We start from the raw sequence: 23,551 nt of genomic DNA, 5'->3' as shown, positions 1-23,551 counted from the left end.
TGATCTGCCCGCCTTGGCCTCCCAAAGTGCTGGGATTATAGGCATGAGCCACCACACCTGGCCTTCATTCCATTTAATTCTTGCAGCTGCCCAGCCTTGTGGTACTATTTTCATTTTATACGCGTGGAAGCAGGCTTTGAGAGATGAAGTGATTAGTCTAGATCATATGGCTCGTAGCCCATGCTTTTCACATATGCTAAGCCATGGTGCCTCTCTCTAGCCCTCTTTTTCTTAAGATAGCCTGTTAGATTTCTAGAATATCTTAGGATACTCTGCAGACTGAAATTTGGGGATAGGGCTTTTGGTCACCTTACCATGTTTGTATTTTTTCCCAAACCTTATTGGAGCTGTTTTTTTTTCCCCTCAGGTATTGGCCATGTCAAGCCGCTCATGGTTGAGCTATTCTTACCAATCTCGCTTCCATCTCACCCCCCTGTCTTACGAGACACTGGAATTTGCATCGGGTTTTGCCTCGGAACAGTGTCCCGAGGGCATTGTGGCCATCTCCACCAACACCCTGCGGTGAGTGAGTGAGTGAAGCTCAGCAGGAAGCCTTCTGCCAAGGGCTCAGACTGGTTCTGCCAGAGTGTTGGAGGAGGCTGTGAAGAGGTGGCAGAGAGCTGACTTTACCATGAAGCTTGTGTGTTGCAATTGAAACCTTCATTTGGCTCAGCATTTTAGTACCTGAGAGCCAAGTTTCGGTATTTTAGCTTCTGTTAAGACTTTCAAGGCAAAGCTTTAATACAGTCCAATCTTCCTGAGATTTCAGATTTTTGTTTTCTAGCGAAAGGGCATTGCAGTTGGACTAGTTTTAGAGCAAGTATTGGATCACTACATTGATAACTTTTCTTACTCTGTCTTGCCATTTGTGGTATTAAATCTTAAATTTTAACCTACATGAAAAAAGTTGACAGAAATGTTCTTCCTGATAATATTGATGTGAAGTTTGAGCACTATATGTAATATTGCTTGCAAGATGGAAAAGAACCTAAAATAACCCAGTCAGTTTGGCTTCCTCAAGTTTTTGGGGGCTTTTAAAATTAAGCCACCGAAGTTGTTCACATCCTGGTTATAATTATTGGCTGTTCATAATGAAACTGTGGCCTCTTGATAAATTAATCACTATTGCTTATCAAGTGAGCTCTCAAAATTTCTTTGCAGCAACTTTCAGCGTCTTTTCATGGTCATTGTCCTTTTTCTTTCTGTCATCTTTGTATTTATCTTCTGCTCTAGCAGAATTGATCTCCCTGCACTCCTCTACACCACTTAATATTTTTTAAATCTCTGCCTGTGCTGGAACGCTTCACCCACATGCATACCTGCCTGTCAGTGTTCCCCTTGTCTTTTAAGCCAGCCTTGTATCCTCATCTGTGGTCCCTACCTCCTGAATTCCTATAGATTTAGATGATCCCTACAGATTTTTAGGCTTTCCTAGGAGCAGAACTTACTTCCCCCCAAAACTAAATCAGGGAAGATGACTGAGACATAAAAGCATAGTGCTTGGGGGCAGTTCATTTTTAAAATTATTTTTATTTTTAAATTTATTTTTTTGAGACAAAGTCTTGCTCTGTTGTACAGGTTGGAGTGCAGTGGTGTGATCATGGCTCCCTGCAGCCCCAACTTCCTGGACTCAAGCTATTTCTGCCTCAACCTCCCAAGTACCTGGTGGGACTATAAGCGCATGCCATCATGCCCGGCTAATTTTTGTGGTTTTTTAAATAGAGACAGGATTTTACCTTGGTGCCCAGGCTGGTCTTGAGCTCCTGAACTCAAGAGATTCTCCCACCTCAGCCCCCCAAGTAGCTGGAACTACAGGTGCGTGCCACCATACTCAGCTTTTTTTTGGGTATTTTCAATAGAGTTGGTGTTTCCCCATGTTGCCCAGGCTGGTCTTGAACTCCTAGCCTTAGGTGATCTGCCCGCTTCGGCCTCCCAAAGTGCTGAGATTACAGTCGTGAGCCACTGTGCCCAGCTCGTATCTTTTTTAATGTAGAGAATAAACTACAAATAAAACTCCATCATTAGAGATCAGGTAACTATATTTTTTAGGGTACCTGGGTTCTGCCCGTTTTGCACATAGTTTGGCTTATGTGTGCATCTCTGTTCAATTTGACAGAAATTTGTAGGTCCCCTATTTGCTGTCTCTTGCATTGTCAAAGTTTTCCAAAACTGAGGTGATTTTTGTTCACAAAGGCATCCACTTTATTTTATGAAGCACAGTCACTACAGATACCATATATGTTCAGGTAATTGCAGTGTTCACAACAAATTTGGGATTGGGCGCTTTATTATCATTAGAGTGATTAAAAAAAAATCTTGACAATCGTTTGTGTTTCATTGGTGAGAACTAGAATTGCCATGAATTGTGGTAGGGTGTTGCCAAATGGGAAGGCCCTTCCCGGATCTCTCTGTCTGCAGTGCAGTTTTCTAGATTAGGAGGCTGTTGTTTAATGTTGCCTAATGCCAGCGTTAGAGCTTCAGGGATTGATGTGTTTACTGACTGCTCAAAGCCTATTTCACCACCAATTTCTAGGTCCTGAGTGAGTATTAAGTAACTGCCTTGCTTTTCTGTCACAGCATTTTGGCATTAGAGAAGCTCGGTGCTGTCTTCAATCAAGTAGCCTTCCCACTGCAGTACACACCCAGGAAATTTGTCATCCACCCTGAGAGTAACAACCTTATTATCATTGAAACGGACCACAATGCCTACACTGAGGCCACAAAAGCTCAGAGAAAGCAGCAGATGGCAGAGGTAATGAGACTAACGTTCAGGGGTTCTGTTAAAAGATTTGTGAAATTATGTTGAAAAGTTTAAACTGCTCAGCACTTTTGGAGGCTGAGATGGGAGGATTGCTAGTTTGAGACCGGCCTGGGCAACATAGCAAAACCGCACCTCTATTAAAAATTTTGAAAGATAGCCTGGTGTGTTGGTGCACTCCTGGTATGTTGGCACACTCCACTGCATACCAGTGGCACTCTGGACATGAGACTCTGTCAAAAGTTTAAACTCCTGTAATTGTTGTTATATTCTTTGTTTTTAAAGATCTAGGCTCTTTTCAGCTTCTTTAAGCAGAGGCCTTTGCCCCAAAATACTTCATGTTAGAGCCTTTCTTGTAACCCAGGACTATACTCTGACCTCCATTTATTCACAATTAAGTTCCCTCTCTGAAACAGAATTCTCCAGTCTTTGAGCTTCCAAAATAGACTGTATTTCCTGGATTTGGGCCCAAAGGAGACAGCTTTCATGTTCTCCACAATACCAGCTCTTTCTAGAACTCATTGCCTAGCAAAAACCAAATAGCTAAACCACATAGAACTGTATCCAGCCTTAAAGAGTAGTCTTAAGACAGAGTAGTCTTAGTAGGGGAAATCAGATGGGTTGGATAAAAAAATGGAGTTTCTGGCCGGGCGCGGTGGCTCAAGCCTGTAATCCCAGCACTTTGGGAGGCCGAGACGGGCGGATCACAAGGTCAAGAGATCGAGACCATCCTGGCTAACACGGGTGAAAACCCATCTCTACTAAAAAATACAAACCCATCTCTACTAAATACAAAAAAAAAACCTATCTGGGTGAGGTGGTGGGCACCTGTAGTCCCAGCTACACGGGAGGCTGAGGCAGGAGAATGGCGTGAACCCGGGAGGCGGAGCTTGCAGTGAGCTGAGATCCGGCCACTGCACTCCAGCCTGGGCAACAGAGCGAGACTCCTTCTCAAAAAAAAAAAAAAAGAAAAAACCCCTTGGAGTGTTCTTGCTACCTATCCTCTTCTCAGCCAGCCCCTACCTCTGAACATGCCAACTCAGTTGTTTGGTTTTTTGGGTTTAGGAAATGGTGGAAGCAGCAGGGGAGGATGAGCGGGAGCTGGCCGCAGAGATGGCAGCAGCATTCCTCAATGAAAACCTCCCTGAATCTATCTTTGGAGCTCCCAAGGCTGGCAATGGGCAGTGGGCCTCTGTGATCCGAGTGATGAATCCCATTCAGGGGAACACACTGGACCTTGTCCAGCTGGAACAGAATGAGGCAGCTTTTAGGTAAGGAGCCCAGGACAGTTCAGGGTTTGGTAGCCTGGAACAGGAGCTCTCTGGGTTTTGACGAAGGCCTTACTCTTGCTTCTTACTCTGTGTGTAGTGTGGCTGTGTGCAGGTTCTCCAACACTGGTGAAGACTGGTATGTGCTGGTGGGTGTGGCCAAGGACCTGATACTGAACCCCCGATCTGTGGCAGGGGGCTTCGTCTATACTTACAAGCTTGTGAACAATGGGGAAAAACTGGAGTTTTTGCACAAGGTAGGAATCAGCCAGTGAGTGGTTCTCCTAGATCTTAAGTCCTATTGAATTCTCTTACTTTTGCTTATGTTATGGGTCAGGTCTTTTGGGGACCAGCTCCTTGATTCCAATCCGTCTCTTACCAGCACATGGAAAATCCTGGGGCCTTCTAGCTGCGGTGATGCTCTTGTGCCTGTGCATTCCACAGTAAGGCTTTGTGCTAACCACCCATAATGGGGAGATGGATGCACATTGAATCAGTCCCTTTCTTACTGTTTTAATAAGTGGGCAACAATTTGTGACCAAAATTCAGCAGTTTAAATAATTAATATTCTGGCTGTGTGCGGTGGCTCACACCTGTAATCCCAGCACTTTGGGACCAGCCCGACCAACATGATGAAAGCCCGTCTCTACTAAAAATATAAAAATCAGCCAGGCATGGTGGCATGTACCTGTTATCCCATCTACTTGGGAGGCTGAGGCAGGAGAATCACTTGAACCCGGGAGGCGGAGGTTGCAGTGAGCTGAGATTGTACCATTGCACTCTAGCCTGGTTGGCACAGTGAGACTGTCAAAAAAAAAAAAAAAAGATTTAGTGTTCTTTTCCATCTGCCTTCTCTGGGAAGTTACTGTTTAATGGGTACAGAGTTTCAGTTTGGGAAGATGAAAAAAAAGCTGGAGATGATAGTTACACAACAGTAAATGTGCTTAATGCCACTGAAGTGTATACTTAAAAATGACTGGGCATGGTGACTCATTCCTGTAATCCCAGCACTTTGGAAGGCCGAGGTGGGCGGATCACCTGAGGTCAGGGGTTCAAGACCAGTCTGGTCAATGTGGTGAAATCCCATCTCTATTAAAAATAAAAAATCAGCCAGGCATGGTGGTGGGCGCCTGTAACCCCAGCTACTCCAGAGGTTAAGGCAGGAGAATTGCTTGAACCTGGGAGGCAGAGGTTGTACTGTGCTGAGATTGCGCCACTGCACTCCAGCCTGGGCGACAGAGTGAGACTCTGTCTCAAAAAAAAAGGATTAAGATGGTAAACTTTATGTTATGTCTGTTTTACCATAATTATTAAAATAAAAATAATATTCTCCTCCACACTGACAGCATGTGGATTCCTTCAACCCTACCATAAGGGGAGTATCCTCTAAGAAATACTTCATAGACCCTTTTGCGTATAAAATTTGTCTCTCCTTTACAACTGAGATGTCACTAGGCTGGGTGCAGTGGCTCACGCTTGTAATCCCAGCATTTTGGGAGTCTGAGTCGAGCAGATCACTTGAGCCCAAGAGTTTGAGACCAGCCTGGACAATGTGGTGAAACTCAGTTTCTACAGAAAATACAGATAATTAGTTGGGCGTGATGGCACATGCCTGTAGTCCCAGCTACTCGGGAGGCTGAGGTGGGAGGATCACCTGAGCCCAGGAAGTCCAGGCTATAGTGAGCCGTGATTACGCCTGCCACAGCCCTCCAGCTTGAGCGACAGTGAGATCCTGTCTCAAAAAAAAAAAAAAAAAAAATGTCATTTTCCACTAGCATTTCTTTCCTGTCCCTCCACAAATTACAGTCACTTCTTAGCTACTAAGGCTTCACTATTATTTCATGAGGCCAGTTAAACCAAGCACAGGCTCTGGGCAGCTGTCATCAGGTACCAGAACTTCTTGTCACTTGTAGCATTGATCCCTCTGCTGGGTGAATGCAGCATGTGGGACCTGTTCACCCCAACACGCTGATTCATTAGCAAAATAAGATCACTGGTGTGTTTCTTAATGATAGGCTCCTGTGAAAGAAGACATTTCTAGGCGGAGAGGTGGGGCCTGTGTCTGGCTGGCATTTGTAATAGCTGTATTACGTGCTTTTCCTCTATAGACTCCGGTGGAAGAGGTCCCTGCTGCCATTGCCCCATTCCAAGGGAGGGTGTTGATTGGTGTGGGGAAGCTGTTGCGTGTCTATGACCTGGGAAAGAAGAAGTTACTCCGAAAATGCGAGAATAAGGTAAGTGTGCTGGCGTTGGTGCTGAGATCTAGCTCACATGTCAAGGGCGGGGGCATTGGTGGGGTGGTGGGCATTGAGTTTTAAAATCTTACCTTTATTAGGACTAGTGTTACCCCAATTCCAGCTTCAGAATTATGCACTTTTTTTTTTTTTCGAGATGGAGTCTCGCCCTGTTGCCCAGGCTGGAGTGCAGTGGTGCAATCTCGGCTCACTGCAACCTCCGCCTCCCGGGTTCAAGTGATTCTCCTGCCTCAGCTTCCCAAGTAGCTGGGATTATAGATGCACGCTGCCACGCCTGGCTAATTTTTTGTATCTTTAGTAGAGACAGGGTTTTACCATGTTGGCCAGGCTGGTCTCTTAACTCCTGACCTCATGATCCGCCCGCCTTGGCCTCCCAAAGTCCTGGGTTTACAGGCGTGAGCCACCGCACCAGCCCTTGAGTTTTGAGAGGAGCAGGAGTAGAGGATTCTCATTTCTTGACTTACCAAACAAGAACCAGCTTTCTATTTTGCTAGCTTCTGTAAGGAATGTAACTCTGAGAGTTAGGCATATATTTGCACTATATTAAAAGCTATTTGGCTCTTTTTCCCACCTAGAATTCATTGCTAACTGCTGTTTTTGGGTATTTGCTGTTCTGCTGACCCTATATATGTCATATGGAAAGCTGGACTTTCTTTGGGTTCTGAACCCCAAGATTACACCCACTATTGTCCTTGTTTTCCCCAGCATATTGCCAATTATATCTCTGGGATCCAGACTATTGGACATAGGGTAATTGTATCTGACGTCCAAGAAAGTTTCATCTGGGTTCGCTACAAACGTAATGAAAACCAGCTTATCATCTTTGCTGATGATACCTACCCTCGATGGGTCACTACAGCCAGCCTCCTGGACTATGACACTGTTGCTGGGGCAGACAAGTTTGGCAACATATGTGTGGTGAGTTGATGTTGTTCACTTGGGTTACAGTGATGTGTAGGAAAGCTGGCTCAGTTTGTTGTGGGTAAAGCCAAAGATGAATCAATTCTGAGGAGTAAAAATGGATATAAAATTCCATCCTACTAAAGCTAACTCTACAAGCAATCTGTTCTTTAAGCCTTCTTACTAGTCTTGGATTTTTCTCTGGTTTATCGCTCTCCTCTCTATTGAACATGATTTAATGATAGGTTTAGTTTGAGCTAATGGCTAATATTTCTTTTTACGTTTTATAAGAACTTTGGAATGTCTGTTGTCTGTGTTGTGTGGTTTTGGTATTATCCTTAGCTGTGTTAAACTCCTGCTCATGGGTCGATTCTTTTGAGTTTCTTGCTCCTCAGACACAGCTCCTGCCCACCAGAGCAGGTGCAGGACACACGGGCTCAGGCCTCTGTCTAGACAGTGCCCCTATGGCTGACTTGCAAGGACCTGGGCCAGACCTGTTGCTTGGCGACCCAGGTGAGCAGGTCTGGGCCCCAGCACTGTGACTTGTGTCACTTCCTTGTAGGTGAGACTCCCACCTAACACCAATGATGAAGTAGATGAGGACCCTACAGGAAACAAAGCACTGTGGGACCGTGGCTTGCTCAATGGGGCCTCCCAGAAGGTAAGATTGCAGAATGGGCCCCAGGGAGGGCGCTGCTTAGCACTTCTCCTGTTGCCGTCACTGGAGAAATTGCCTTTGGTGAATTATTCACAGTGCACACGACTGTGCTGAGTGCTGTCCTTCCACAGTCCTTTCTTACCAATCTGCAGAAATCTCCTTGGAGAGTAGCAAGTTCCTTCGAGAGAGTCCATTCCTAGTCCTCTGCTCTGAGGTGTGTCCAGGGCTTTACTTTCTCCTATAGGTATATGCTGCTTTAACAGAGGATCTCTGGACTTTCTATTTTAGAAGACAAGCCTAGTGATTGCTGTTTTCTATAATTTTCTTTGTGTTTTCCTTTTTTTTTTTATGGCAAGCTTGATAAATTTAACAAAATGGTTCTTATCGTTTAAGAGATGATGAACAGTAACTTTAGCATGTTTTATGAGGCATTAAGCCTTAAGTAAATGTGAGAATTTTAAAGTATTTTTAGGTTTTAATAATTTTTGGATTTATTGTTTGTTTTTGAGACAAGGTGTCACTTGGTTGCCTGGGCTGTAGTATGGTGGTACGATCACAGATCACTGCAGCTTCCACCTCCTGGGCTCAAGTGATCCTTCCCCCTCAGCCTCCTGAGTAGCTGGGACTAGAGTACATGCCACCAAATCTGACAAATTTTGTGGGTATGGGTTTATGAGGCCTCACTGTGTTGCCCAGGCTGGTCTTGAAATCCTGGGCTCAAGCAGTCCTCCCACAATTGGCCTCTATAATAGTTTTTGGATGTTAATAGATGGTGAAATGTGCCTTAGGGAGCACTGCATGCTCTCGGGAGTCCAGGGAGGCTCCTGAGGGCGCACACAGTCACTAGTCTGTTTCTGACTCACAGGCAGAGGTGATCATGAACTACCATGTCGGAGAGACGGTGCTGTCCTTACAGAAGACTACGCTGATCCCCGGAGGCTCAGAATCACTTGTCTATACCACCTTGTCTGGAGGAATTGGCATCCTTGTGCCATTCACGTCCCATGAGGTGAGAGCACCCACATTACTCTGGCCTTGACTTTTAAGGTTGTTTCTTGGTGTTGACTCTACCTAACAGGTCAAATTCATTTGTCCCCACATATAATTAATAATGCTCTGGGAATTATAGACTGACGGAAGTACTTGGGGAGATAGGAATCTTGATTCCCCCCCACCCAGGGAAGGCCCATTTGTTGTTGTTGTTTTTGTTTTTTTTTTGGGGGGGGGGATGGAGTCTCCTGTCACCCAGGCTGGAGTGTAGTGGCACAATCTCGGCTCATTGCAAACTCCGCCTCCCAGGTTCACGCCACTCTCCTGCCTCAGCCTCCCAAGTAACTGGGACTACAGGCGCCCGCCACCACACCTGGCTAATTTTTTGTATTTTTAGTAGAGACAGGGTTTCACCATGTTAGCTAGGATGGTCTCGATCTCCTGACCTTGTGATCCGCCTGCCTTGGCCTTCCAGAGTGCTGGGATTACAGGCGTGAGCCACCGCGCCCGGGCAGGCCATTTGTTTTTATACTGTACTAGGGTTTGCTTCAGTCTGATGCGAGTTTACAAGGTTAGCCTGAGCCCAAAGCTCTAGAACCGGACTCCACAGACTAGGATTGCCAGGATTGATGGGATGATCCCTGTTGGGGCACACATCACCATATGGAGTCCAGTCTAGGTTTGCCAGAGTTCGGCATGTTTTATTCCAGCAAAGGAAGCTGGGATCAGGAATCTGACCTCACAAACCATTCTTTATGTGTGGCATTCTCTTTTGCACTGCAGACAACACGAGGTCTCCTTTTGGATTTTAACTATCGTATTGTAGCAGAAAAACCTGTGATTATCAGAAAGTGATTAGATATTTCCCTTGTGTTTGTATGGTAAAAATGAATGGCTTGTCTGTTCGTTGTGCTTGTGGAAACTCTAGACTAGTTGAAATCACTTCTGAGTGACAGATTTTTTGTTTCTTCTGCCAGGACCATGACTTCTTCCAGCATGTGGAAATGCACCTGCGGTCTGAACATCCCCCTCTCTGTGGGCGGGACCACCTCAGCTTTCGTTCCTACTACTTCCCTGTGAAGGTAGGTTGGGGGAATCTGAACTGGAAAGGGAGATCCTGAGTAAAGGAGCAGCACAGGCAGCAGACTGATGGGAATAGTACCAGGGAGGGTGCTCCCCTCGGGGCAGACTACAGCCAGAGCAAAGGCTTCACTGCTTCTGCCAATCTGAACTCTGAGTACCAAGAGTCAACTTAGATAGTGTTCCTGGATCTACAAGCGGGGTTCAAGTATCGAGTGGAGAATAAAAAGCTTTCCCTGTCTGGGCGTGGTGGCACACGTTTGTGGTCCTAGCCAATTGGGAGGCTAAGCCGCAGAGTTTTGAGAGTGCGGTGAGCCATGATTATTCCACTGCACTGCAATCTGGATGATAGGGTTGAGACCCTGTCTCAAAAACTAAAAAATAAAAACAGCTTTCCCTACAACTGCTGCTTTAGCATGTGCCATTTTCTTTGGGCATCTCACCATTTTTTTCCTTCTGCTTTCTCCATATCTTAGAATGTGATTGATGGAGACCTCTGTGAGCAGTTCAATTCCATGGAACCCAACAAACAAAAGAACGTCTCTGAAGAACTGGACCGAACCCCACCCGAGGTGTCCAAGAAACTCGAGGATATCCGGACCCGCTATGCCTTCTGAGCCCTCCTTTCCCTATGGGGCTTGCCAGAGACTGTGTATTTTGTTTCCCCCACCACCATGCCATGTGGCAGGAGGGTGACTGGATAATTAAGACTGCATTATGAAAGCCAACAGCTCTCTCCCCTCACCTCTTCTCCTGGAATGACTGGCTTCCCCTCAGATTGGCGCTGAGATTGGCTATACTTCTCCCCACCTGGTACATGATACATGACCCCAGGTTCCAGTGTGGAACCCAATTCCCCCATTCCCCAAAGCCATCCCTACATTGATATGTCTGACTCTCCTGTCTACTTTTGCACACACCCTTAATTTTTAACTGGTTTTCCTGTAAATACAGTTTTGTACAATGTTATTTCTGTGGGAGGAAGGAAGGAAGGCTGTGGTGGGACTGGATAGGATACAGTATCACTCCTGAGTTCTGCTGCTCTAGAATCTAACCCAGAAAGAAACAGAAACCTAGTTTTTAAGGTGACTGGCGTCCGTGTGTCTTGTTCTGGAGATGAGGATGTAGGTGGGAGGTTTGAGCCCAAGTTAGAGCAGGACTCTTAAGTTAGAGTAGACTCCTTCCTTCCAGATGCCTACTTGGACTTGGGACACTCTGTGGCTCCTTACCCCCAGGTCTGTGGTAGTTTCTTTGTTTTTTCCTGGTTCTTTTTGCTGTGCTGATGAAACATGGGCTCAATAACCATGTGGATACTCACCCCTTTTCCCACTGGGTTGAGGAAGGGTGGCTGATTCTTCCTCCTCTTCTACTCGGAGGATATTAGTATGGGGATTTTAGCATGAATTCCAGCTGGGGAGTCTTAACAGATGTCCCTTTTGCTGATACAGCACCTAAAGAGATCTTTGGCTCCATAGGACCATAGGAAGGGTCAGTACAGAAGAACCTGGATACTGCCCTGCCCCTGAGAACTGTGTATATGTGGGGCCTGTCTGCAGCACCCATCTCAGGTGGGTTCCACAGGGCCTTTAGGGTATAATGAGAGCCTGTCCCCTGGAAGAGGCCCAGTTCCAGAAATGTTCCAGCCGACCCCTGAGAGTTCCCCGTTTAGTTGTGTGGGAAGCCCTTGTCTTCCAGGCTGTCCTTGTGCCTTGAACCTGGAGAAACGAGCTCACTGTTCTCAATACTTCACGAAGTATAACATTCTTTCATCTGCATGTGGTCAGCTACCTAAATTGAGCAACTGATCTGGTGAGCAGTGGGTTAGAATCAGGAATGGTGGTGAGGAGATACAATCTGAACCTCCCGGAGCCCAGTGCAGAGGGTTCCTCACGCTGTCTCATGGAACTAAGTATCTTGAATTATGATTTGGTTTTAGATCAGTCAAGAGAGACCCAGGTTTTGCCAGGAATCGAATCCCTAAATAACATGTTTTTTTCTCACTTAGCTCATGAATTTGCATAGTAGACAGTAGTTCTGAATTAGATTTTGAAAACCTATATTTCAGGGCTCATTTTTTCCTGTGGCCCTAAATCCATTCTATCAAATTGTATGATACTGACATGCAGTCATCTGAGGAACTCGGTGTAGACATTTGAGCAGCTCCTTGTGTGTTTTTTAACTCAAGTTTGATTGAAATACATGCACTCCATACAGAAGTTAGGGGGTTCTGAAAGAAAGGAAAATCTGTGGAATCAGGAGTTGTCACCACCGAGCTTCCTCTGTAAGTCTGCCCATCAGCTTCCTTGTTCTCTGTAAGAGAAAGGGTTAGGACAAGGAATTGGGCTTGAATATGTGGAAAGGAATTTTCATAGCTGTTGCTACAGAACCTACAAAAGTTTATAATTTATTGATTGGATGTGGCTCAATGACAAGTCCCGTCTGTGTAATTGTTAAGGGGACCTGATTGACTCCTGTGGTTTGACTGAGAAACCAGGTAAATAGAGACCTCTCTCCAGCCTTGCAAAACCCACCAGAGGCTGCTGCAGAACTCAGACAGAGGGGTCTGCCCTTGGGTTTGCTTGCATCCTGTTCCATTGCTAAGCCCTTGTGACTTGGATCCTGGGACTGAAAAGTTTTTAGCTGCCTCAGCTTTCCCCTGACCTTACGGGCAGAGGTTCTGCAGATGTTTCCTTTGGAAGATCTCTTGCCAAGAATAGCATTCCTTTGGAGGAGGGGGTTCTAGTTGGAATGCTGCTTTTCTTGGTTGGTGTAAATGTATTGCTAGTGAGACGGCTGCCAGCACTGGAAAAGGTTCGTCTCGCAGGGAGAGCGCTGGTCCCCAGAATGTGTGCTGTTCCCACGCTGCTGCCTTTCTTGAACTTGTTAGAGGAAAGCCAGAAATGTTAAGGCATTCAGATGGGATCAACCTGGCTTTCAAAATTTTTTAAATTCCTAAGTTCTGTTTTATTTTTTAATTTTTTAAAAAAAATTTTATTAGAGGCAGTCTCACTCCTTTGCCTATCCTGGAGTTCAGTGGAGTCGTCATAGCTCACTGAGGCTTGAACTCCTGGGCTCAAGCGATCCACCTCAGCCTCCAGAGTAGGGGAGACTACAGATGTGTGCCACCATACTCAGTTAATTTTTAAACTTTTGTAGAGACAGGGTCTCCCTGTGTTGCCCAGGCTGGTCTCAAACTCTTGACCTCAAACAATCCTCCTGCCTTGGCCTCCCAAAGTACTGGGATTATAGGTGTGAGCCATTGCGCCTGGTCCTAAATTCTTGTTTTTTATCAGGGATAGAATCTCTCTTGCCCAGGCTGGAGGGCTGTGGTGCGATATCAGCCCACTGCAACCTCCGCCTCCTGAGATCAAGCAATCCTCCTACCTCAGCTTCCCAAGTAGCTGGAACTACAGGCATGTGCCATGTCCAGCTAATTTTTGCATTTTTAGTAGAAGAGGTTTTACCGTGTTGAACAGGTTGGTCTTGAACTCCTGGCCTCAAGTGGTCCACCTGGCTCAGCCTCCCAAAGTGCTGTGACTACAGGTGTGAGCCACCACACCCAGCCTCTAAATTCTGTTTTCTTTTTTTTTTTTTTTTTTTTGAGACGGAGTCTTGTTCTGTCGCCCAGGCTGGAGTGCAGTGGCCGGATCTCAGCTCACTGCAAGCTCCACCTCCCGGGTTCACGCCATTCTCCTGCCTCAGCCTCCCCAGTAGCTGGGACTACAGGCGCCCGTCACCTTGCCCAGCTATTTTTTGTATTTTTTAGTAGAGATGGGGTTTCAGCGGGTTAGCCAGGATGGTCTCGATCTCCTGACCTTGTGATCCGCCCGTCTCAGCCTCCCAAAGTGCTGGGATTACAGGCTTGAGCCACCGTGCCCGGCCTCTGTTTTCTATTCAAAGTAGAAGTGACATGTGTTTGTTGAGTCATCCACTTGCTCATTTGCATATGGAATATTACATGTGAATTTTTTGTTACACCCTTAAAATTAATTTTCAAGGGCTATATGTAGAGCTCAGAAGAAACATCTCTGCTGCTGAAATCAAACTTGGTCCAGAAAACGTAGCAATGGAGGAGAGGAACAGATGGCTTTCGGGGACAAGGCAGAGACTCTGAAACACCTGCTTGGCCATGGTTGGTTGACATTTGAGTGACAGCCCAACACGCCCTGTGAAGTTCAGGTGAACTGAAATGGGCAGGTGTGGGCTACTAAACCAGCACAACCAAGAGCTGTTACTCCTTTTTTCTTTTTTGAGATGAAGTCTTAACTGTGTCGCCCAGGCTAGAGTACAGCAGCACAATCTTGGCTCACTGCAACCTCTGCCTTCCAGGTTCAAGAGATTCTCCTGCCTCAGCCTCCTGAGTAGCTGGGATTATAGGCATGCACTACCACACCTGGCTAATTTGTATTTTTAGTAGAGATGGGGTTTCACCTTGTTGGCCAGGCTGGTTCAAACTCCTGACCTCAGGTGATCCGTCCACCTTGGGCTCCCAAAGTGCTGGGTTTACAGGAGTGAGCCACTGCACTTAGCCAGGAGCTGTTTAAGCCATCAGGAGACATGCTGACCCACTAGAAGAGGCTGCTACGTTCATTTCTTCCAGAAATGTTTACTGGGCACCTACTATGAACCACCTCCTCCCAGCTCTTTTCTGCACCCAGAGATTGGAGGAGAGTTTATAACCTGGCAGTCTGTTGCTGTGAGGTTGGTGGTGAGGTGAGTCTGCCAGAGGACGTGCCACCAGTTTCAGAAGAGCCTACAGCCTGGGTCTGATTTCCTCAGCCACAGCCTTGGGACTTCAGGAAAAATCAGAAGGTCCCAAGTCTGAAAAATGAAGAGGTGGGGAGTGGGCCGCAGGGGTTTTAGGTCGGGAAATGGTAGGAAACCTGTAGTTGTGGCTCATAATCCCAGCAGGATGTTAGAACCCTCTTCATTTGTCAGAATAGATTCCTGGTGTCTGCTCCCAGTTATACGGTGGCTCGTGCCTGGTAATCCCAGCACTTTGGGCGGCCAGAGACAGGCAGATCACTTGAGCCCAGAAGTTTAAGACCAGCCCAGGAAACAGACCCCATCTCTACAAAAAATTTAAAAACCCGAGCATGAAGCCCTGTTTCAAAACAAAGAGTCTGCTGGTGATGTCTGGGCATGTGTCTGCTTCATAGTCCAGTGTTATGATCAGTAGCTGTGATGGACAATGAGTGAACATTGCTGCTTGTTCAAAATGAAGGAAAAAAAAAGTTATCAAAACCAGGTTTGGGCCGGGCACGGTGACTCAAGCCTGTAATCCCAGCACTTTGGGAGGCCGAGACGGGTGGATCACGAGGTCAGGAGATTGAGACCATCCTGGCCAACACGGTGAAACCCCGTCTCTACTGAGAAATACAAAAAAAAAAAACTAGCTGGGTGAGGTGGCGGCGCCTGTAGTCCCAGCTACTCGGGAGGCTGAGGCAGGAGAATGGCGTGAACCTGGGAGGCGGAGCTTGCAGTGAGCCGAGATCCGGTCACTGCACTCCAGCCTGGGCGACAGCGCGAGACTCCGTCTCAAAAAAAAAAAACAAAAAAACAAAAAGCCAGGTCTGGAAGTTTCAGATTTGGAGGAGCTGGGCCAGCCCATCTGGAATGGCTGAGGGGCCCTGCTAGCCCCACCTTACCCCACCCCACCCCCAAATCCAGCATCTCTGGCAGTGCCCAGAGGCAAGCCCCCCTCAGTTTCCCACGTCCCATTCTGCCTTCCAGATCCTGGTCCTCAAGTTTTAAATTCCCAGGTCCACTCAACAGAACTCTCTCCCTTGTCTGACTGCAGTGTCAGAATGAAAGGAGAGGTGCTTTTGTTGGGTTGTTTGGTAGCGTTTAGGCTTAGAAGTCACTAATTTGGAGCTGTGAGTATATAAGCTAATGACACGTGTATAAGCTAATGACACGTGATGGTCAAGGGACGTACTACCATTTCCTGTGGATTATTAGGGCCTCCAGCTGTTGCGAGGACACGCTGGGGTGTCTTCGGCTTCAGGGAGTCGATGCTGTAACTGGAGAAAGGCAATGCTGCCTCATAAAGCAATTAGAAACGAGATTCCACTTGCCAAATGCCAAGAGGCAGCGAAGTTCATGAAGAGAGCACTGTGTACAGAGTCAGATGACCTGGGCTTACTAGCCTCTAAGCATAGTCTTGGTTTCCTGCCTGTAAATTGGTAGAATAAGACTGATCTACTGGGCCCCAGCATGGTGGCTCATACCTGTGATCCCAGCACTTTGAGAGGCCAAGGCAGGAGGACCCCTTAAGCCCAGGAGTTTGAGACCAGCCTGGGCAACATGACAAAACCCCGTCTCTCCAAAAATACAAATTTTTTTTTTTTGTATTTACAAAATACAAAAATTAGCCAGGCATGGTGGTACACACTTATAGTCCCAGCAAGTAGGGGGGCTGAGACAGGAGGATCTCTTAAGCCTATGAGTTTGAGGCTGCAGTGAGCTGTGATTGCGGCACTACACTCCAGCCTGGACGACAGAACAAAACCTGTCTCAAAAACACCAAAAAACAAAAACTGGTCTCCTGGGGTCATGGTAGCACAAACGCACATGACTGAGTGCGCAGGAGTTCTGAGGCTTGTCCACTGACCTAGGGCTCTGGCCCTGGGAGATCTGGGGGACCTGCTGTGATGATTTGAAAGAAAGGGGCATCATTCCAAGCCAAGAGACCCCAGAAAGGGCACCAGGGGGTGTTCAGGCTTCTGTGAGGCCCCAGTGAGATCTGTGGCTGTGCCCCCATCACCTCCACCCTGTCTGCCCTCCCACGAGCTGCCCAACGAATGAATCAACGCCTTGGCAGAGTTTCCCAGCAGGGCCTTGCAGAGAGTGTGTGTGGCCTGTGTGGCCACTGCCTTGGGGGTGGGTGGGGAGTTAGGGAACATTCCAGCGTGGGCATTATTGTCCTGTTGCAAGTTCAGGGCCAAACCAGGAATCCAGTTTTGTCGATCCAATTGAGAAAACATTTCATGAACAACTACTTGTGGCATGCATTGGCACTCAGAGTAAAACGCACTATTATCACTAGGTTGGCATTTCTTCTTTTATTCTTTTTCTTCTTTTTTTTATTTTTTATTTTTGAGACCGAGTCTCACTCTGTCGCTTAGGGTGGAGTATAGTGATCTCAGTTCACTGCAACCTCTGCCTGCCGGGTTCAAGAGATTCTCCTGCCTCAGCCTCCTGAGTAGCTGGGATTGTGCCTGCCACCACGCTCGGATAATTTTTGTATTTTTAGTAGAGACGGGGTTTCACCATGTTGGCCAGGCTGGTCTGGAACTCCTGACCCCAGGTGATCCGCCCACCTCGATCTTCGAAAGTGCTGGGATTACAGGCATGAGCCACTGCATCCAGCCAGGTCAGCACTCCAGACTAGCTCAGCTGTGAAAGACTAGATGTTAATAAGAGGTTCCTGAATCAAGGATTTTGTGCTCACATTCAGTGAAACACTACAGACTCCCCTCTTGGATAGTTGGAGGCTTTGAACACAGCCCTTCTTCTATTCTCCCTCCCCCACTGGCTCACCCCTAATGAATCCAAATGCAGTCTAGTAAAATCAGGAAGCCTGCTATGAAAACTCGGCAGAGATCCTGAAGATACCCCTGCAGGTGCCCGCTCTGACCCAGGTGAAGGGAGAATGGCTGTACCTTTGGTGATGGTGCTGAGGGAAAGGACCTCAACTCCCATAAGTGCTGGGTCTGAGGCCACATGTTACACCAGGACAGGTCCTGTGTCCCTCAGGAAAGCCTGGCTTTGGGGTCAGATCTCAGTAACCAGCCGGGAAATCTTAGGTAAGATTCTTTGTCTCTCTCCTTTTTTTTAAAGAAAAGCGACAGGGCCTTGCTCTGTCATCCAGGCTGGAGTGCAGTGACTCAATCATAGTTTAGTGCAGCCTCGACCTCCAGGGCTCAAGTGATCCTCCTGCCTAAGCCTTCTGAGTAGTTATGACTACAGGCATGAGCCACCATGATGCCTGGCTAATTTTTTATTTATTTTTTATTTCTGCAGAGATGGGGGTCTTTCTACGTTGCTCAGACAGGTTTCTAACTCCTGGGCACAAGCCACAGAAAAGGGGTGAAGAATCTTACCCAAGGCCAGGCACAGTGGCTCAAGCCTGAAATCTCAGCACTTTGGGAGGCTAAGGCAGGAGGATTCCTTGAGGCCAGCAGTTTGAGACGAGCCTGGGCAACATAGGAGACATCTGTATCTACAGAAAATTAAAAAAATAAAAATTAGCTGGGTGTAGTGGTCCCAGCTACTTGGGAGGCTGAGGTGGGAGGATCAATTGAGCTCAGGAAATCAAGACCTCAGTGGGTTGTGATCATGCCACTGCACTCTAGCCTGGGCAATAGAGTGAGACCTTGTCTAAAGAAAAGGCCAGGCGTGACGGGTCACGTGTATAATTCCAGCACTTGGGAGGTTGACACAGGCAGATCACCTGAGGTAAGGAGTTCAAGACCAGCCTGGCCAACATGGTGAAACCCCATCTCTACTAAAAATACAAAATTAGCTGAGCATGGTGGAGCGTGCCTGTAGTCCCTGCTGTGAAACTCCGCCACAAAAAAAAAAAAAAAAAAAAAAAGATTATTCACCTTTTGGAGCTCATGTCTTTATCTGTAGACTGGGTAACTCATTGGTGCTCAACAGGGATGATGTATCAGAGAAAGACCTTTTTTTCCACCTAATGGACCCCCAGTCCCATAGACACACACACACACACACACACACACACACACACACACACACACACACACACCAGTCACCACCTCATCACTCAGTTTTTTGTTTTGTTTTGTTTTGTTTTTTAGAGGCAGGATCTCGCTATATTGCCCAGGCTGGAGCACACTGGTTATTCACAGGTGCAATTGCAGCTCACTGCAGCCTCAAACTCTTGACCTCAAGAGAGTCTCCTGCCTCAGCCTCCTGAGTAGCTGGGACTACAGGCTTGTGTCACTACACCCAACTCCCCATCACCTGGCTTTTAGTTTTATGAGAAGAGGCTTTTGTCCGGGTCCGAGTGTTCTGGAGAGGAGCTGGGGTAGTCCCTTAAAACAGTCCAAGCTGCCTGGGAGCCAGGGCCTGGGTTCTGGGGACTTCTCGTAGTCAACTGGCCGGCACCCTCAGTCAGAGCAGTCCCCTGGCTGGTCCTCTGGGTTGAAGGCTCCCTCCTACTCCACACTCCAAGGCAGGCGGGGGCCACGTGGCCCTGCCCCGCCCCTGCTGGCTTCGGTTCCTGAGCAGAGCTGCAGAGGCCTGCTTTCCCCGCCCTTCTCATCAGACGGGAAGCCTGGACTGTAGGCTGGGGGCAGCCTCAGCCTCTCCCACCTGGCAGCCACTGCCCGTGGCCCTTAGGCACCTGCTTGGGGCCCTGGAACCCCTTAAGGCCACCAGCAAACCCTAGGAGACCGAGGCTTGGCACGTGAACAGGTAAGAAGGCATCAGGCTTTCTCTCCCACGCCTGGCTTTCCTCTGCCTCTGACGGCCTGGCTTCCCCACCCCGATTCTGCTGCTGCTTCACCGATCCCAGAAAGAGGGACTTGAGCTAGACTTGACAAAGACAGTCCCAGCCAAGACTCTCTGAAGTATGCCTCAGAGAAGTATGCCTCAGCAGAACTGTCTGCCCTGGGTTTCAATTTTTCACCTTTGCCTTCATCAGCCTTGCTGGAAAAAACAGATCCACATAACCATAAAGCAAGTCATTTCTCTGTGTGTGCCCTTCGGAGTTTAGTCAGTTGACAAACCTACATTCTCATATGGTTGGCATGGGTCATGGGGCACTGCTCCACTGTATATTGCCGTAGGTCTTTGGACCTTAATGTACTGTGTGTGTGAACTATCACTTGCATGTATTACTTTATCAAAAATCAGTTGATTTGGCCGGGCACAGTGGCTCACGCCTGTAATCCCAGCACTTTGGGAGGCTGAGATGAGTGGATCACTTGAGGTCAGGAGTTTGAGACCAGCCTGGCCAACATGGTGAAACCCCATCCCACTAAAAATATAAAAATTAGCTGGGTGTGGTGGCGCATGACTGTAATCCCAGCTACTCGGGAGGCTGAGGCAGGAGACAGACTTGAACCCGGGAGGTGGAGGTTGCAGTGAGCCAAGATCACACCACTGCACTCCAGCCTGGGCGACAGAGTGAGACTATGTCTCAAAAAAAAAAAAAAAAACTTGATTTCAAGTTCTTTAAAGGAAAGAGGCAAAAAAGTCAACAGTGCAGGTAAACCTTTCTCATGCAGATGGGATTTCTGAAATTAAAATGAAGTGTTCTGCTTTTACACTTTTCTTTTCTTTTGTTTTTTGAGATGTTGTCTTGCTGTGTCACCCAGGCTGGAGTGCAGCCACGTGATCTTTGTTCACTGCAACCTCTGCCTCCTGGGTTCAAGTGATTCTCCTGCCTCAGCCTCCCGAGTAGCTGGGATTACAGGCACCCGCCACCACGCCCAGCTAATTTTTATAGTTTTAGTAGAGACGGACTTTCATCATGTTGGCCAGGCTGGTCTTGAACTCCTGACCTCAAGTGATCCACCCACCTCGGCCTCCCAAAGTGCTGGGAATACAGGCGTGAGCCACCGTGCCTGGCCAACTTTGCACTTATTTTTAAATGCACATAAACCAACTAACTAGATGTTGTTTTAAGGTCCACATGGTATTCACCAAGTTAACAGACCCACCCCTGGGCGGGCAGCCTCTGTCCACTGATGGTGAAGTTGATTTGCTTCTAGGTGTTTTGCAATGAATAATGGACAACTCTGTGGAAATAACTTTTTTTTTATTTTGGTATTTGAAGTTGTTGGTTTTTCCCCCTTCTCCTTGGAGTTTATTCTGCATCCAGAATGAATACTCCGGGCCAAGGACAAGAACATTTTTGCAGCTCAGCTCATGTTATGTGTGGGGTCAGCTCACTCATGAGAATTACGGGACTAATTTACTGATTTCCAGGGCCATGGTGGGAGAGTGGGCTGGGCGGGGGACTTGAGATCTCTGGGATTTCTCAGGAAGGGGACAGAGACCGTCTAGCGTAGTGGTTAGGAGCTTGGCTTTTAGAAGGCTGACTAGCCTGGGTTCGTATGCAGTAGCTGCCTGACCATGAACTTCCACCACATAACTTCATTGTGCCTCGGTTAGTTCACATGTAAAATCGAGGTTATAAAACTTGTTAGGGGCCAGGCATGGTGGCTCATGTCTGTAAGCCTAGCACTTTGGGAGGCTGAGGTGGGTGGATTGCTTGAGCCTAGGATTTCGAGACCAGCCTGGAAAACATGGTGAAACCCTGTGTCTACAAAAACAAAAACAAACAAAAACAAAAACTTGTTAGGAATGTTGGAAGTCAGAGATGCTGTTTGTGAAGCATCTAGCATAAGACCTGGTGCTTAACAAGCACCCCTGGAGGCCCCCTCTTTCCCAAGCCTGGGGCTTTAACAAGCCAGGCAAAATTGAGAAGGTCAAGGACATCTTCTTGGCCTAGATCCTATTCTTACCCAGCTTCACGGCAACTAGAGTGAAAGGCTTCATTGCCTGTTCGAGGATATTTTGACTAGGCCTCTGTCTGTCCCAAAGCTGACACATGGAGCATCAAGCTCAGGCCTCCCTCGGGGGGACCCCCAAGCTTTCATCCACCTCTGTTGTCACATCTGGATGCCGCCATTCTTATCTCTCAGCCACCCTCCTCAACATGCAGGTTTAAGGGATCCCTGGACAGACTGGAGAGTTCCCGGAACGTCTGCAGGTGCACCTGCCCAGCCCCAGCCTGCTGTCACTGGGGTAGGTTACGCACATGGTTCAGCAGAAGGAGCACAGGCTCTGGAGCTGGTCGGACTGGATTCCGGCCCCGGCAGCACCACTTCCCACCTGTGGGCAGTCACTGGACCTCTCTGACCCCCCGTTTCCTCATTTGCGAATGGATGTGTTAATATCTTTGGCCTAGAATTACATGAGATCACACAGATAAAGCAGTAGCCCCAAGGAGCCCTTACCGTGAAACTCAAGGCTGCACTCCAGAGCCTTCGGGAAGGTACTGGAATTAGCCATAAAGGACAGGCAGAAAATCCATGTGTTCATTTTCTCAGACAACAAACATTGATTGGGTTGGCCGGCCCTGGTGCTGGGAACCAGGGAGAGACGTGCACAAGATGCCTGTCTGCTATTGACGTAGGCTGCAGGGAGAGGGGGAGTGGGAGATGAGTTGAGGGGAGGCGGTGGGGATAAGATTTTGAAGAGTTTGAAGATCAAGTGAGAATTTGGATTTGATCTCAATGATAAGGAGTTTTTTTTTTTGTTTGTTTTTTTGTTTTGTTTTGAGACGGAGTCTTGCTCTGTCGCCCAGGCTGGAGTGCAGTGGCGCCATCTCGGGTCACTGCAAGCTCCGCCTCCCGGGTTCACGCCATTCTCCTGCCTCAGCCTCCTGAGTATCTGGGACTACAGGCGCCCGCCACCACGCCTGGCTAATTTTTTGTATTTTTAGTAGAGACGGGGTTTCACTGTGGTCTCGATCTCCTGACCTTGTGATCCACCCGCCTCAACCTCCCAAAGTGCTGGGATTACAGGCGTGAGCCACCGCGCCCAGCTGTTTTTTTTTTTTTTTGACAGAGTCTTGCTCTGTTGCCCAGGCTGAAGTACAGTGTCCCGATCTCAGCTCACTGCAATCTCTGCCTCCTGGGTTCAAGTGATTCTCCTGCCTCAGCCTCCTGAGTAGCTGGGACTACAGGCACGCGCCACCACGCCTGGCTAATTTTTGTATTTTTAGTAGAGATGGGGGTTTCCATGTTACCCAGGCTGGTCTTGAACTCCTGACCTCAACTGATTCACCTGCCTCAGCCTCCCAAAGTGCTGGGATTACAGGCATGATCCACCGCGCCTCGCAATGATGAGGGGATTTAAGCAGGTTTTGAGATGCCTGTTCTGGCAGCTTCGAGGGACGAAGCTAGTGTTGGCAGCTGATGTCGTTGGTGGCCTGGTGTGCCTCCAGCCTTCCCCTGCATCTCAGGGGCCCTAATTGTACTCAAAATAAATAACTGCAGGCCAGGCGCGGTGGCTCAAGCCTGTAATCCCAGCACTTTGGGAGGCCGAGACGGGCGGATCACGAGGTCAGGAGATCGAGACCATCCTGGCTAACACGGTGAAACCCCGTCTCTACTAAAAAAATACAAAAAAAAAACTAGCCGGGCGAGGTGGCGGGCGCCTGTAGTCCCAGCTACTCGGGAGGCTGAGGCAGGAGAATGGCGTGAACCCGGGAGGCGGAGCTTGCAGTGAGCTGAGAGATTCGGCCACTGCACTCCAGCCCAGGCGACAGAGCAAGACTCCGTCTCAAAAAAAAAAAAAAATAAAATAAAAATAAATAAATAAATAAATAAATAACTGCAAAGAGAGGGGTTCTCAGGACAGGCCTGGGTCAGGCAAGCCTGGCCTGGGAGTTGGGGCCCTGGTGCTGGGTTCTGGTCCCAGCCCCACCACCAGAGCATGTAGATCTTTCCTTCTTGCCTCAGAGGAGGACTCTGTTTCCCAGGCTGCAGTGCAGTGGCGTGATCTCAGCTCACTGCGGTGCAGTGGTGTGATCTCAGATCTCTGCCTCCTGGGTTCAACGGTTCTCATGCCTCAGCCTCCTGAGTAGCTGGGATTACAG

At 47.9% G+C, this 23,551-nt stretch overlaps 2 protein-coding genes across 3 annotated transcripts in view; both read left to right on the top strand.

Annotated features, from left to right (window-relative positions):
• LOC105491292 (splicing factor 3b subunit 3) overlaps positions 1-10,878 on the top strand; it is a 53,744-nt gene extending 42,866 nt beyond the window's left edge. The window contains exons 17-26 of the mRNA XM_011757535.2: positions 368-522; positions 2,578-2,752; positions 3,824-4,029; positions 4,127-4,283; positions 6,135-6,260; positions 6,987-7,199; positions 7,744-7,842; positions 8,705-8,848; positions 9,807-9,911; positions 10,386-10,878. Coding sequence (XP_011755837.1) covers positions 368-522; positions 2,578-2,752; positions 3,824-4,029; positions 4,127-4,283; positions 6,135-6,260; positions 6,987-7,199; positions 7,744-7,842; positions 8,705-8,848; positions 9,807-9,911; positions 10,386-10,526 — 1,521 coding nt within the window. The 3' untranslated portion in view covers positions 10,527-10,878. The remainder of the gene's footprint in view (positions 1-367; positions 523-2,577; positions 2,753-3,823; positions 4,030-4,126; positions 4,284-6,134; positions 6,261-6,986; positions 7,200-7,743; positions 7,843-8,704; positions 8,849-9,806; positions 9,912-10,385) is intronic.
• Positions 10,879-19,196: 8,318 nt separating this feature from the next.
• LOC105491293 (interleukin 34) overlaps positions 19,197-23,551 on the top strand; it is a 74,530-nt gene continuing 70,175 nt past the window's right edge. For both annotated transcript variants that reach the window (XM_011757538.2, XM_011757536.2), the window contains exon 1: positions 19,197-19,353. The gene's annotated coding sequence lies outside the window, so the exon portion shown is untranslated. The remainder of the gene's footprint in view (positions 19,354-23,551) is intronic.

This window comes from Macaca nemestrina, chromosome 18, assembly GCF_043159975.1.
Source record: "Macaca nemestrina isolate mMacNem1 chromosome 18, mMacNem.hap1, whole genome shotgun sequence".
In the NCBI taxonomy this organism is placed as follows: domain Eukaryota; kingdom Metazoa; phylum Chordata; class Mammalia; order Primates; family Cercopithecidae; genus Macaca; species Macaca nemestrina.
This window is presented reverse-complemented; position numbering and strand designations above follow the sequence as displayed.